Source organism: Perna viridis, chromosome 11 (genome assembly GCF_037379345.1).
Source record: "Perna viridis isolate PV_CMFRI_1.1 ecotype Kerala chromosome 11, ASM3737934v1, whole genome shotgun sequence".
NCBI classification, from domain to species: Eukaryota; Metazoa; Mollusca; class Bivalvia; order Mytilida; family Mytilidae; genus Perna; species Perna viridis.
Window position 1 is genome coordinate 4,792,889 of NC_142455.1, and position 14,044 is coordinate 4,806,932.

Consider the following 14,044-nt stretch of genomic DNA (forward strand, 5'->3'; position numbering starts at 1 on the left):
TGGAACGTTTGTATTCGGCATTTTACATCAATCTCAGATAAGCATCAAAGTAAATTGGACTGATTTCATTCTGTTTCAAATGAAAGTATGATAGGCTTTGTTGAAATTGAATATGATACAAACATATCACTGATTTCAAGATTTATGTCCCTTACCCTAGGTCTTCCTTCTTAAGTTACATACCACCAATTAGCATTTGTGACAAACACAAAAATAGGCAAAAATTACTGCTTGTTCTGCACAGCATTGAGAAAAAATTCGCATTTGATTTTAAAATGTGAAACTCTTTCTGAAAGAAAAAAAAACATTTTTGACCTTTTAATAAGTATAGTTTTCCTCTTGTTCAGTAAAACCTCGTCTCCATAATGGTTTCTAAATAAACATCTACTAGTATCTTATCAAGACACTGAAATTTTCCTCGCTATTTATAAATTATACTTTTGCAGATGTAGGGGTTGTTCTTTAAGTTTTGCCAACAGTGCATCTTAATGTAACCCTATAGTGCACCCGAATTCATTTAAAAAAAGTCTGAAAAAGGTACGATGAAAATCCGGAATGTTTCTTTTCTGTCCGGTCACAAATTTCGCCGAGAATCAATAAAGGAATTGAATTGTTTATTGTCAGTATTTGGGCTACTGAAATAGGTTAACGATTTACCATCTTAAAAAGTAGAAAACAAATCAAGAATTTTATCTCACGGTTACTCCAAAATTAGCGGGAATACATAGTAGGATTGTCTCAAGGTTTATTATCCCACATTGACGTCGCAAATCGTTTTCGTGTTGTGATAAAAATAACAATATTAGGACTGGCGACAAGTCTGATGCAAACTGGCTCACTAAATGATGAATCAGATGCTGTAAGACATCATAACCTCACGACTTGGGGATGCGTCTCTTATGCAAGCGCAACTGCATATTAAATGAGTAATTACGATCAGATGAATACATGATCGCCATGAAAACATTTGAGGACAACTGAAATATGCAAAAATTTCCTATTGAGTTCTGCATACTGAAATTCCGGATAAATATTCTTGGTCCAGGAACTCCTTTTGACGTAATATTTTGTAGCTTGTTACGTAGGATGTTAAAAATTAGATATTTCATCCATTTTACATTATTTTTGTACAAAATCGTAAAAAATTGTTATTAATCTAAAAAAAAAGGCTGTGCATGTTAGAATCAGACAGATCCTATGTTATGGGTAGCACAGGGTAAATTTTATACCACTGATGTTTTTGTTCTGACCTAATGAATTAACAATGTGTATGTCAAAATGTATTTAGTTTTTAAATCAACAATGGATGGCTTAGAGAAAATAATTTTTAAAGCAACAAAATTTTACTCAAAGATTTATCTCCCTTTTGCAGTAAATTTTAATGCTTTATATGTAATTTCCACACGTCTTGCAAAATACAAGAAAAGAAAAAAATACCATTCATAATTACACCGATAATTTTGATGTGCTGTATACGTATTTCAACGAGTAACCTATCATCATCAGGATTAGAACCAATTGCAAGTGCAAAGAAATAATTTAATCCAAAAATAGATTGTGTACAAGGGATAATCAAAACAAATATATAGAGCGATGCATTTAAATATAAAAAATGGCAAATATAATGCATGTAGCATAATACCACATGACAGTAGTGATAAGAGAATTTTTACTGTAAATCGTAATTGGTGTTTGCCGTTTTTATACCTATTTCATTATCTACTCCTGTATAATTCTATACAGTGAAACATTTTCTAAACTGAATCCCCTTCTTTCAAATTTTAAAATATCTAAAACACTCAATCTTCCTTATTTGTATTGCACAGAGCTAGAGAGAGTAATCAAGGGAACCAAGGTTATAACGGTAATCAAAAGAATGTAACCCAGGGACAAAGACCAGACATGGAAAACAGACATACACAACAAAGAACATAAAGTAACTAAAATCATACATACAAAATAACAAAAGCAAATGAGCAATTCGGATTCCACTAAAAACTGGGAGCATGGACCGAGTGCACCGGTAGGGTAATGGATTTGGTTTCTATTTTGATGATTTTGGATTTGGGTACTTCTTGTATGCAAAAAATATTTCGATTTAAATCTACCAGTTTATTTGATTCTAACGCTGCTGATGAGAGGTTACTCCTTGCAACACGTAAACTTTAAAGTATATCGAAATTTGCAATATATATATTTCGGCTCGAATTATATCACGGATTATTATTTGTAGTATTACGAAACGCCGAGGCTTCATTCCTCTATTTTACACATTAGAAACTCTCGGTGCTGATTTGACTTCCTATTTCGATATGTTTGGTTATGAGTTCTTCTTGTATACAGGTATTTTTTCCATTACAATTGTATTTGGTTCTAATGTTTCTGACGAGAAGTTACTCCTTGAAACAGCATACCGAAACTTGCAATATCAATACGATTGGTATTTTTGTTGTATACAGTATAGTTAATTGTACTGATTCGTGATGGCAACTTGCACAGTATTTCATGTCTTGCGTAATTTTGAAATTCTCAATATACAGCATATAACAGAAATATTGACGTCTTAAACCACTGGACTTTTAATTCGAGTTTCTTGCTCATGTTAAAAAAGAATAAATTTTTTTTTCATAATAGTGTGTTATCAACAACTAACTAACACCATTCAAAGATAAATCAAGAATAAGTAAAATATATATTTCTAGCTTTTATTTGGGTGCTAATTATAAGATTAAAAAGTTGAGGTAGAAACAGGAATTAATGTGGCGCTAACATGCCCATTAGTTTTTTTAAATTATATAATTTGAACAACAGCAATGTTGAAATATATATTCATTTACTTCTAATGCGTATGCTATAATTATCATAATCAGAAATTGGTTAGATTACAAAACAAAGGATTCTATTTAATCTCATCCCTAAATGGTTTGTATTTTGTCTGCTGTATGATTTTAGGTCGTCGAGATCGGCCTTAAAAACTCTAATCCATTCGTCGGTTCGTTATTTATTTATTTATTTTACATTTAAAATATTTCACCATTTTAGAGCCCATTGTGCACAGAAAGTAAGTTAAAAAATTCACATGTACATTTTTGATTGATTCCAAGTTTTTTTATTCACATCAAGAGGCTGTTCAGTAAAAAAAAGAAAATTTATTTTCAAAACAAAGTAAAATGATAAATAATTATTTCAGAACATGACTCATGTTTTCAGCTATAGTTGAGTCTCAGACTGAGGTAGATCAACGCATAAAATTGCCCTCCACCAATCTAGTACAGGATGATCCTTGAAGTGGACGGAAATTTCCATACTTTGATATCAATTCTCCCTCCTTGTTCTTCAGAGTAAGCAAAGCTCTGTATGCCTGTAAAAATAAAACGTTACTGGACTAGTATCATAAATGAAAAGCCGTTCAAAATTATTTTTTTAGAAATAAAACCACGATTTTCTAAAGCTAGATTTCAATTACTGTAAACCGAACCGCGAAATTTCGCTCTGTGTTTTTTTTGCGATTTCTGCTATTAATCTACTTTCTAACAGTTTTAAATAAGGAATCGTTTCCAAATTCATATTTTAATTCTCGCGACAATTTCATTTTTTGCTTTACAAGTCTTATCGCTAAGTTAGTGAAAGCAAAACTATTATGAAAAGTTCACGGTTTACAGTGTATACATTGCGTCAAATGATTTACGCAAAGAAACCGTTGTTTGTGTCAAATTAATGCATTTAAATAGTCAGTTTTACTACATTTTAATTTATTGAGAACGATTCGATTGTTGGCATATCTACAGGAGTGGACTGTCTCTCTTGACCTTTACAGAAACGAACTGTCTCTCCTTATCTTAACAGAAACAGACGGTCTCTCCTTACTTCTACAGGAATGGACTGTCTTCCCCTACCTCTACAGGAATGGAGTGTCTCTTCTTACTTCAACAGAAGTTAATGTTCAGAAAAGGACTGTCTCTCATTAATTTTACAGAAATATACTTTCTTTTCTTACCTTTACAAGGAATGGACTGTTTCTCCATACATACAGGAATGGACTCTATTTCCATAGCTTTACAGAAACGGACTGTCTCTCTCTACCTTTACAGAAACGGACTGTCTCTCCTTATCTCTACAGGAATGGACTGTCTCTCCTTACCTTTACAGAAACCGACTGTCTCTCCTTACCTCTACAGGAATGGACTGTCTCTCCTTACCTTTACAGAAACCGACTGTCTCTCCTTACCTCTACAGGAATGGACTGTCTCTCCTTACCTTTACAGGAGTGGACTGTCTCTCCTTACCATTACTGGAACGGACTGTCTCTCCTTACCTTTACAGGAATGAACTGTCCTTCCTTACCTTTACAGAAACGGATTGTCTCTCCTTACTTCTATAGAAATGAACTGTCTTTCCTTGCCTCTACAGAAATAAGACTGTCTCTCATTAACTTTACAAAAACGGATCGTCTTTCTTACCTCTACAGAAATGGACTGTCTCTCCTTCATTAATAACCATCTAATGTTGTCTTTGCACGGTGGTACAGTTACAGAACCTCTATAGGTATAAAAATCGCGTTTGTATGGCAGCAACATAGAAGGATTTAAGTCGGCCTTCACAGTTTTGTCTATAAATACAAACAAAGTAGTTTTCAAATATGTTTGAAATATGGAAAGTCCTTACCGAAGTTGGAATTTGGAGGGCGAAGAGAACGGCAATTCAGCGACCTTAGCATATTTTAGTTTTGTAATAAAATTTTACACATCACATTCAAATAAAATTTACTGTTTTACTGCCTTTTAAAGGGGTACACAAAACCTAAGGGATATAAATATGTAAAAATCTGCAAAACGCTTTATTTTGTGACATTCGAATATTAAATTCAAAGCATCTTAGTGATCAAAAGTTTTGTTGATGAGGCTACTACTTTAAAATTGTTCCCACGAAACATGTGGTTAACATTTCTTGAAATTTATATATTTTGCTTCTTTTATCAAGGATAAAAACTGAATAAAATTCCAAGAAAATAAAACGAGCAAAATACATTTTAGAGAAGATCTTAGGTACCCCCTTAAGTTCATATTTAAGGGGGAGAACCTCAAGTTTACCTGATGGCATTTTTACTCGTGGTATAAATGTCTTCATAAAGGTATCGAGGTGATTAGGTGGTCCCCTGCGAACCTGAAAGTGATCAGTAACATTGAGATTGCGAATTGATTTTAATCAAATCAAATGACCAAAGTAACAGTTATTGCACTAATATGAAAGTATAGTTGGTCGTATCTTATGTTTCATTGAAAAGACCTTTATTACATTTCTTACTGAATGAACGGAAATTTGAATGTACATATCAATATATAGATTGTGTATGAAATTGACACTTTTTAGGGGTTATCGTTCTTGAATTGGTTTGATTTGGCTAATTTTAATGGGAGGTTTAAGTGTGGTTTTCTCAAAAGCACAGATCTAAATACAAAAAGGACTATTGTCACATAAAAATGTAGCATATGTAGACCAAAAATGCATCGCTTGTTCCGTGGGATTTTCTTAACTATTGAATCACCTTACCATAGGCAATGTTTGAATTTTATATGGACTGGTATTTAAATGCAAAGTTGGGTTTCACTGTATAGAATCTTGAACCCTAATGGCGTAAAATTGTGGAGAACCCGGTGACCAAATGCATGAACTTTGAACATTTATCGTGAATAATTACCTCAATAAAAACTGCAATGGCAACAATTCCATCAGGCATCATTGAAGCGATCTTTGGCATCCGGTATTTAGAATTGTAATGGACCATGTGGACCTGCCAATTCCAACTATATTATAATTATACTTATCAAAATATAATTCTGTTATTAAACTGATGAGCAGTACTAAGCCCAAAAAAAAACCTTATAAACTCAATGTTAATTCGTTCATGCGTATATCATGTGCTATTCAAACCATTAGAAAATCGCGCGTTAGCTACAAAACATTATCATTATCACTTTTGATGCACATTATTTTTGGCATTTTGTATAGCCTCCTTTTATTAAACAGAACCAAACGCCAATCAGATTCAGTCTCAGATACTCGGAAGATTTGTATAATAAATATTATGTTCATAAGTTGCTTAACATGGTCATGAATTACATACTAGTTAATTGTATGAAATGGAAATCATTTACGACTGATATTTTAAGACTATTGCGGGGAATGAATAAATGTAGCTTTGTTTTCGTTTAATTGGCCGAAATCAAGGGGAAAAACAAAAAAGGATCGGCACTAATCCTGCTTGACACGTTTGTTCTCTTCTTTTGGTCTTAGATAAAACAATGGTTTCTAAATGTGATATTATCAAATATGTAAAAACAATTGACGCAACAAAGAACGAGCAATTTTAAAGGAAATGGGGAAACAAACAACATCCCACCCCACCCCCCAAAAAAACAAAACAAAAAAGAAAAGCAAAAAATATCGCCGAAACTAGTCCTGCATTGACTTTTCTTATTTCATCGTGGACGTTTTTTTCAACAGACGGTCGGTAAATCAATAGAATAAAATGTACTATCTTAACTTGCCAACCGATTCTTTCACTCTTATAAGGCTAACATTGTATCTGAGCTTATCTAAAAGAAATAACACCGTTTAGCTTGATCCTTTTTTTTTTCAGTTTCAACACATTTTATTACCAAATCGGCGAGTGTTTCTAGAAAAGGTTTACCAACGGTACACCTGTTTCATGATCCCAGGTTTTGGTTAAGTTTTCTCATTCACGTCTGTTTTATCTGTGTGTAATTTTGGTTATTTCATGTTTTTTTATATTCTTTGTGTAGTCATTGTCCCTGGATTATGCTTTTTTAAATTACCGCTTCGATCATGGTTTCTTTGTTGATTCCCTCTTTCCTATCAGACAATACATGAAGGAAATCGCATATAAAGATAGTTATCAAAATAATATGTATTGTACCTCTACAGGGAAGAACTGTCCATCTACAGAGTGTTCAGAACCGTGAACCCTGTCATTACCGAAGTGGAAATGGAGATCATTAAGGAGAAATTTGTCCAGCGGCGATCCCGGTACGCCGTACATATATCTGGCTTTTTCTTCGAAGTAAAATGCAATGGTATGGCCTAAATGAATGATTGAAAAAAAAAAGATATTAGGGAAATGATAGTGGTTTTGTCAAAAATATCTTGCTTATACAAGAGTATTATAGCATCATTAGTTCTTGTAACAAAAAAAAACAAAACAAAAACAAAAAAAAAACTTACAGTTGATAAGCGGATGCTGAAGTACATCTATAGTTAATATTTATTTATTAACATGGTTATACAACTCATTCATCTGTATATACAGATTGTATGCATGTACAAGCTAATATTTACAATAATTTACAAAACTAAAAACCTTTAATATCAAAGTTAAAGAAATGGAAAATATATGTTATGTACTATAATCCTTCGACTTATCTTTTGTTATGAATTTAATTACCAATCTCAAAGTGTACTTTAATAGTATGATAACATTGTACAGCCGAAATAATGGTTCGAAATGCATGGTCATGAAAAAAAGTTATTAAGCTATACATCTATAAGGCTTTTTTTGGTAAGGTAGGTTAATTTTCATTTTGGTAATCGCTTCCTCTTTAATCTTGCTAAAACATACAATGGTATTATAGTTATCAAAGTGACCTAAATACCGTTATTGAGCAGGTCTCCGGGAAGTTGCTGGTTCTCCTGGTTGTATTTGATTTGGTATGGGGCACCGTATGAGACATATGTAGTGTTTATCTCGATTGGAGACTGTCTGATAGACCGGCATGTAGGCCATTTTTTATTCCACAACATTGGTCCTGTAGACAGATATCAAATGAATGTCAATTGGTCGAAATTAAAGGTTTTATGTATCTTATATTTGAAAATATTTATGTCGAGATATAGTCGGAAATAGAGAAATGGGGAAAATGATGAATTTCTTTCAATTTTCACGTTTTTAAATTTTAATAGAAAAAAGCCAAATTAATCCAAATACATATGAATCGACATATAAATTATAACAAAGTAGCACAAATTGAATGTTTTATAAAATGTTAAAGAAATAGTGTTATTGTTTTACCTCTTCTGAATGATTTAGGATAATCATTGATGCGAACGTGTCATGCCTTTTAGTTTTAATATATTTTACTGATGATAAGTAGCATACACAAATGGAAAAAAAAACAGCCTTTTTTCACCTGTCTCTGAAATAGGTATATATTCTAATATATTCTATACAAATATAAATATGCTGTATGAATGAATATGTAAGATTAACAAAAGAAATGAAAATCTTTTAAAAAAAATAAAATAGTAGTTATTGTAGTAACACCGATTACATAACACTTCGACATGCAAAATATTAATATCTCAATAATGTATGTTTTATGATCAAAAAAACATAATTCAAAGTAAGTGGGTCAAATGTAATGTTCGTAAATTACGCTTTAATATCAAACTTAACACACTTAACGTGATGACGTCACCCTATTACCAATAAACCTTATGAACCCAGGACACATTAGTTAAGACCTATTGGTATAATTGAACATTAATCTCCAGTAAAGTAAATTTAACATGCGATACTATTTTTATTAAGCACGGACAACGATTATATCAATGAACTCTAAGTCACGCACAGACCAAAACTACTAACTTATATATTTAAAGCAAACTTTTAAAAGTCGATACACTCCAATAAAATTTTATCTCTTTGGACATACTTCGGTTGAACTTGTCGGTGCTCTATTAAGCTTCCTTTTTCGATATTGTTGGTTTTTGGAACTTGTTGTATACAATTCATTTTTTTAAATATTCAACTGCCAAATTGTGTTCTTTCTCATGCTACTACTTGTAACACATATACAGCATACCAAAGTTTAGATATTTAAATGACTGGATAACCTTACCCTGGACTTGTCTTTTTATGAGCAAATCGGTGGGTGTTTCTAGAAAATCAGAGGACGCTTACCCTATCGGTGCACCTAGTCCATGCTCCCAGTTTTCAGTTGAGTCCAAGTTGCTCATTTGCTTTTTTTACTTTGTATGTATTATTTTAGTAACGTTATGTCCTTTGTTGTGATTGTCTGTTTTCCATATCTGGTTTTTGTTCCTGGATTACATTCTTTTGATTTCCGGTAAAATCTTGTTGCCCTTGATTACTCTTGCGTATTGTCATGTATAGTGTAATGACAGAAAAAGAAGCATTATTTGACTATAAATGACGGTAGAAATGCAAATGCAGTGAAGAATTTAGTTATGATTTTGAAAATGCATTTTTAATTTACATACATGTAGTTATTTTTACATAAGCTTTGTAATAATGAACAAAGTTATGTAGTTATGACTTATCACCAACAACAGTACACCATGCAAAGAAAGCACAAGCAAAATACATGGTATTCATTAACTCAAATTTATTTTTATTGAGATTAACAATAAATCCACATCTATTTAATATTAAACTCGTGTGATTTTTCATGTTAAAATACCTTTAAACGAATGCAACGAGGGCTTTATTATTGGATTTTGAATCACTCACATGAACTCGATTGCGCATTTTGTCATATGAACATTTTGACATCATAAGATATTATAACAGAAGAAAAAGACGAAAATAATAAACAAAGCAATCTAATAACAACCTTTTCACAATGTCAGAAAGTTAAAAAAAATGCTTGAATCCTTAAACACACACTTAAGATTATTGAACCACGGAGCAGTCAACTTCAAAATGACGTCACAGTATCATATCAAAATCTGAAAAATAACGTGATTTGCTCAAAGAGAACTGATCAACCAGATAGCTTGATGCATAGCAATTTAAATCGTTTCAAAGTATAATATGCACATTACATTTTAAATTTACATTACAATTTTCAAATGCAAAACATATTGAAAAGTATATTCATTTATCAAAAAAAGTTCCAAAGTATAATATTCAGATATTCCATTTCTACATGCATTATGCAGGGGAAGATGGAATTATGATTTTGATCAGGATGAAGTCCGTTAAATGATTTGTCCACTCTTCATCGGGAACTGCCAAAAAAAAAAGGAAAAAAAAATTACACAGTCCATGATTTTTTTGTAAAATTGAATGGTAAGTAGAGATTAACACAGGCCGTGTTGATTCCTCGGACGTAAATTAAATGAAGTATATTTATTCTATATTATTACTCCTGTTAATACACTTTTGCAAAAATATTTTGAGAATTCGTATAAAAATATCTTGGGTAAAAAACTCGTTTTATTAAAAATGCAGGCAAGTTTGATATTACGTGGATCAGGTGTCCTTTCATAAATACCGACGGTAAAACGACATATTTGTATGTTTATTTTCGCGAAAATGTCCTGTTCTTATACGTGTGTCCCAATGCCAATGTTCTCCATTGACGGTTTTTATGAGATAATTAATTGAAAAAAAAAGTGAATAACGAATGCCGAAGAACGCCTAGATTTAAAGAATGTGCTGAACTTGTTCAGCGCACATGTTAAATCTTTGTGCGTTTTGGCACGAGCGGGAGTAAAATTACCGAATTTATTTCACAGTGTAAATTATCAAAATTTATTACACACTGAACATTTGATAAAATACTGCTGTCTATATAATAATCTGTATGATCAGTCTTTAAGTGCGTAATCTTATTAGCGTTCTACAGACCTTTTGATGTTTATGTTACGCGTGAAATTTAATATTTTGTTTTTCAATTAGTATGACACAATGACCACAAAAGCGTAATGCCTCTCGCTCTAACACTATGTCCATAAAATAAAACTGTTGTTTTACATGATTGTCATTGACCGTTTACTTTGAAAGGGAATAAAGCGTAAACGATTAGATAAATGAAATTATAGTATCGTTCAATCCTGTTTCATACACGGAAAGTGTATACATTTGTAGAAATTATTTACAAAGACTCTATAATTAATAATGAAATTGTTAAATGAAACCCAGGTTGATATCAATTACCGTATAATTATGGTAACTTCACTTCAAAAGATGTTTTAAATAGACCGATTTAAATAATTGAAGTTTCAAATAACACTGAGGAGCACGAAGCAAACTTAAGTCTAGAAATTTCCGAATGATAGGAAACATAACGCTTCCCCCATAAAACGACTAGCACATATCTTAGTACAGAAAAATAGTTATATTTATTTAAGGTCATGAAGTAAATTATATTATAATTTGAAGATAAAGACATCAATTTCTTCATCCGTTAATTCGACCACACGAAAAGTGTGTATTTGTATCTTCAAGTTGCCCTAATGCGCAGATACATGAATATTTGTTTTTGTCTACATTAGATAAGAAAGTAGTAATTAACTAAGTCTTGTTTATAAAAAAATAAACAAATTCAGGAACCGTTTCAGGAAAACTTCCTGACCAATTTCATTAACGTTTGTTTTCCTTATTATACAAAATATATTACGTTGTATGTTTTACAGTAAGTCTTTCAAAATATACATGTATATTTTTTCATCAACAGAAAAAGGCAAAACTAATTGAGAAAAAAAACACACGATAAAATACAATTCGATTTTTGACAAAATAGAAAAAAAATATATAATGAATTAAATATAACAAAATGTTTTATTGAGACATTGCCTCGTTTTAAAAGTATAAATCTTATCCTGCAAAAGGACCAAGGAACGAAAAATGCGTCAACCCAGTCAACAATGTTTTTTTTTTGTAAATAATGTCTTTGTCCTAATTACTTCCATTAAACGTGATCTACATTTTTGTAGTTAGCTGATTCAAATAGTATTACAATGTTACATTTTATTTTAACATTGATAAGGGATTCATACAAATGTTAGATTATGTTGAAAATGAAAAATGACATGATTAGTTTTTTCGCAAGTTTTGTCTGGATTTTACGGTCACTGAACCTCATCAGTTGCGTCATCAGTTCACCTCATGTATCTTTGTGAAGTTTATATTCATTTAAAAAATGTTGTGTGTGTAAACTAAATACTTTAGTAATGAAATTCACGAAATGAATGAAATTTGAAATAAACACGAAAAAAGATTACCAACAGTTTATCAGTAAAACACCAATAAATCCGTCCAGCGAAAAAAGAAACAAAACAAAAACAAAAACAAAAACATCTACTACATTTACATCACAAAATAAATAAATGATATCTTAAGTAAAAGCTTATGAAGAAAGACATCGATCGAAAATAATATTAAACGTTAAGTTTATGTAGATACATATCGTCCAAAATACACGATTAAGCAAAGTGCTGCTACAACTCCTTTGTTCTTTTATAACTACCTAGCCACCGAGATCGCTCGTTTATTATGTTTTTACATTTACTAGTTGCGACCATTGATCAAGTAACAAAATATTTAAAAAAAGAACGGTAATAGCTACAGTTTCGTAGCTAATTCCAGCCTTAATAGATAAATATAGACAGGCGCTCTTTCTAATATGACGTGTTTCCAAACTCTTAAGAACACAGCCATGGTAAAAAAGTGATTGTCACATGACCACCATTTTGTGCAACACATGGGCTTCGTCTGTTTAAAGATAAGAAGAAACTAGTCCTATTAGAATCGAAATAAATCACGGAAAACGCATTTTATCACGATCTGGTCATTTATGTCGTTATCTAACCACCTCGCTACAAAGAGATATTAATGGCCAGCCCGTGGTAAAACAATGATAAAATGGAGTTCAGTGGGTAAAACAAAGAGTCCGTTCTTAACTAATAATTGAAAAGTCACATGACGTAGAAATACCATAAACGAATGATAAAAACTTATTGCATTGCAGAATATTGTTCAGAGTATAAATTCGAGCAGAAATAAAAAAAAATATATAATTCAATAATGCAGGCAAGACAGGAAAAACAGACAGCACAACAAAGAGCATGAAATAACAAAAATAATACGCACAAAGAAACAAAAGTAAACGAACAACTCGGACGACATCAAAAACTGTGAGCATTGACCAGGTGCACCAGTAGGGTAATTGTCTTCGCGAAAGCATGATCAGTTAACTCTAACAGTACGTTAATAGTTTCGTTTAATAATAATTGAATACTTATACAAGATACGTAAAATTACTAGTAGTATATAATTTGACTTTTTATGGCTCATTTTTCATTTGCATCAAGTCGTTAATTTGTTTTAATTACCAACATAGAAAACCATGTGTTGCATGTACAAAGACTAAATATTAAGACACTGACATCAATTATGTTTAGTCAATAAATCTATCTTGATCAAAAGAGATTTTTTTAAAATTCTTCATCTAGAATTTATCTCCTATATCTTAATATAAATTGTAGTTATACGGATACAGTACCGTTTCTTTTTTTTCTACAGCAGGTTTCTCACCTTTTGGAGAACTAGGATCATATCCAAACTCAATTGGCATCTTTTCAGCACCCGGTTCATCTTCTCTGATAAGTGTACTGCCCTTAGTTATTGAGAACTGATGGAGCAGTGCTAAAACGAACGGTAACAGTCCACCCAACATCACTGCGATAACTAGACACGGGCCACACTTCAGATGAACACCTCACTGTGACACTTCAGACATCAGGTAACTATAAATTAACACTGTAGAGTAGAAATTTCAAAAGTACATGTGTTATGTCACAAAGGACAGAAGAAACATCACACAAAAAGGTTACGCAGAAAGTTGTTACAACATGAATTTTATGTTCTACATTTCTTTATATCCGCTTAATTGCAACGATTTGTTTTAGTTTCATACCAGTATGTTGAATTCTTAGTCGATGATCCTTTCCGGGCAACCCCGAACATACATTATACATGTAGTTGTATTTCAGATTCAGATATTAATGTTATGATTTAAAATTTCCTAAAATAGGCAAATGTCACTGACCTTTACCGGAACTATGATAAAGTATATTAAAATAGAAGCAAATTAAAAAAAATCAAAAATACGTAAAAATTCCATATCTTCTTAGTTAATATTAAATAATTAATTGTCATAGTTAATGTATATTAGTCAATAAAGATGCCATTCATTGTTTTGCATTTTAAATTAATGATAAT

General features: G+C 31.6%; 1 protein-coding gene across 1 annotated transcript; it reads right to left on the minus strand.

Annotated features, from left to right (window-relative positions):
- Positions 1-2,726: 2,726 nt before the first annotated feature.
- On the minus strand, positions 2,727-13,560 carry LOC148602416 (carbonic anhydrase 1-like). The gene is made up of 7 exons (XM_088552553.1): positions 13,358-13,560; positions 7,671-7,823; positions 6,938-7,101; positions 5,699-5,791; positions 5,091-5,163; positions 4,461-4,609; positions 2,727-3,361 (listed from the first exon to the last, which is right to left on the minus strand). The coding sequence occupies exons 1-7, from the start codon at positions 13,497-13,499 to the stop codon at positions 3,239-3,241; spliced, it is 897 nt and encodes a 298-aa protein (XP_088408679.1). The 5' UTR covers positions 13,500-13,560; the 3' UTR covers positions 2,727-3,238.
- Between the last annotated feature and the right edge of the window lie 484 nt (positions 13,561-14,044).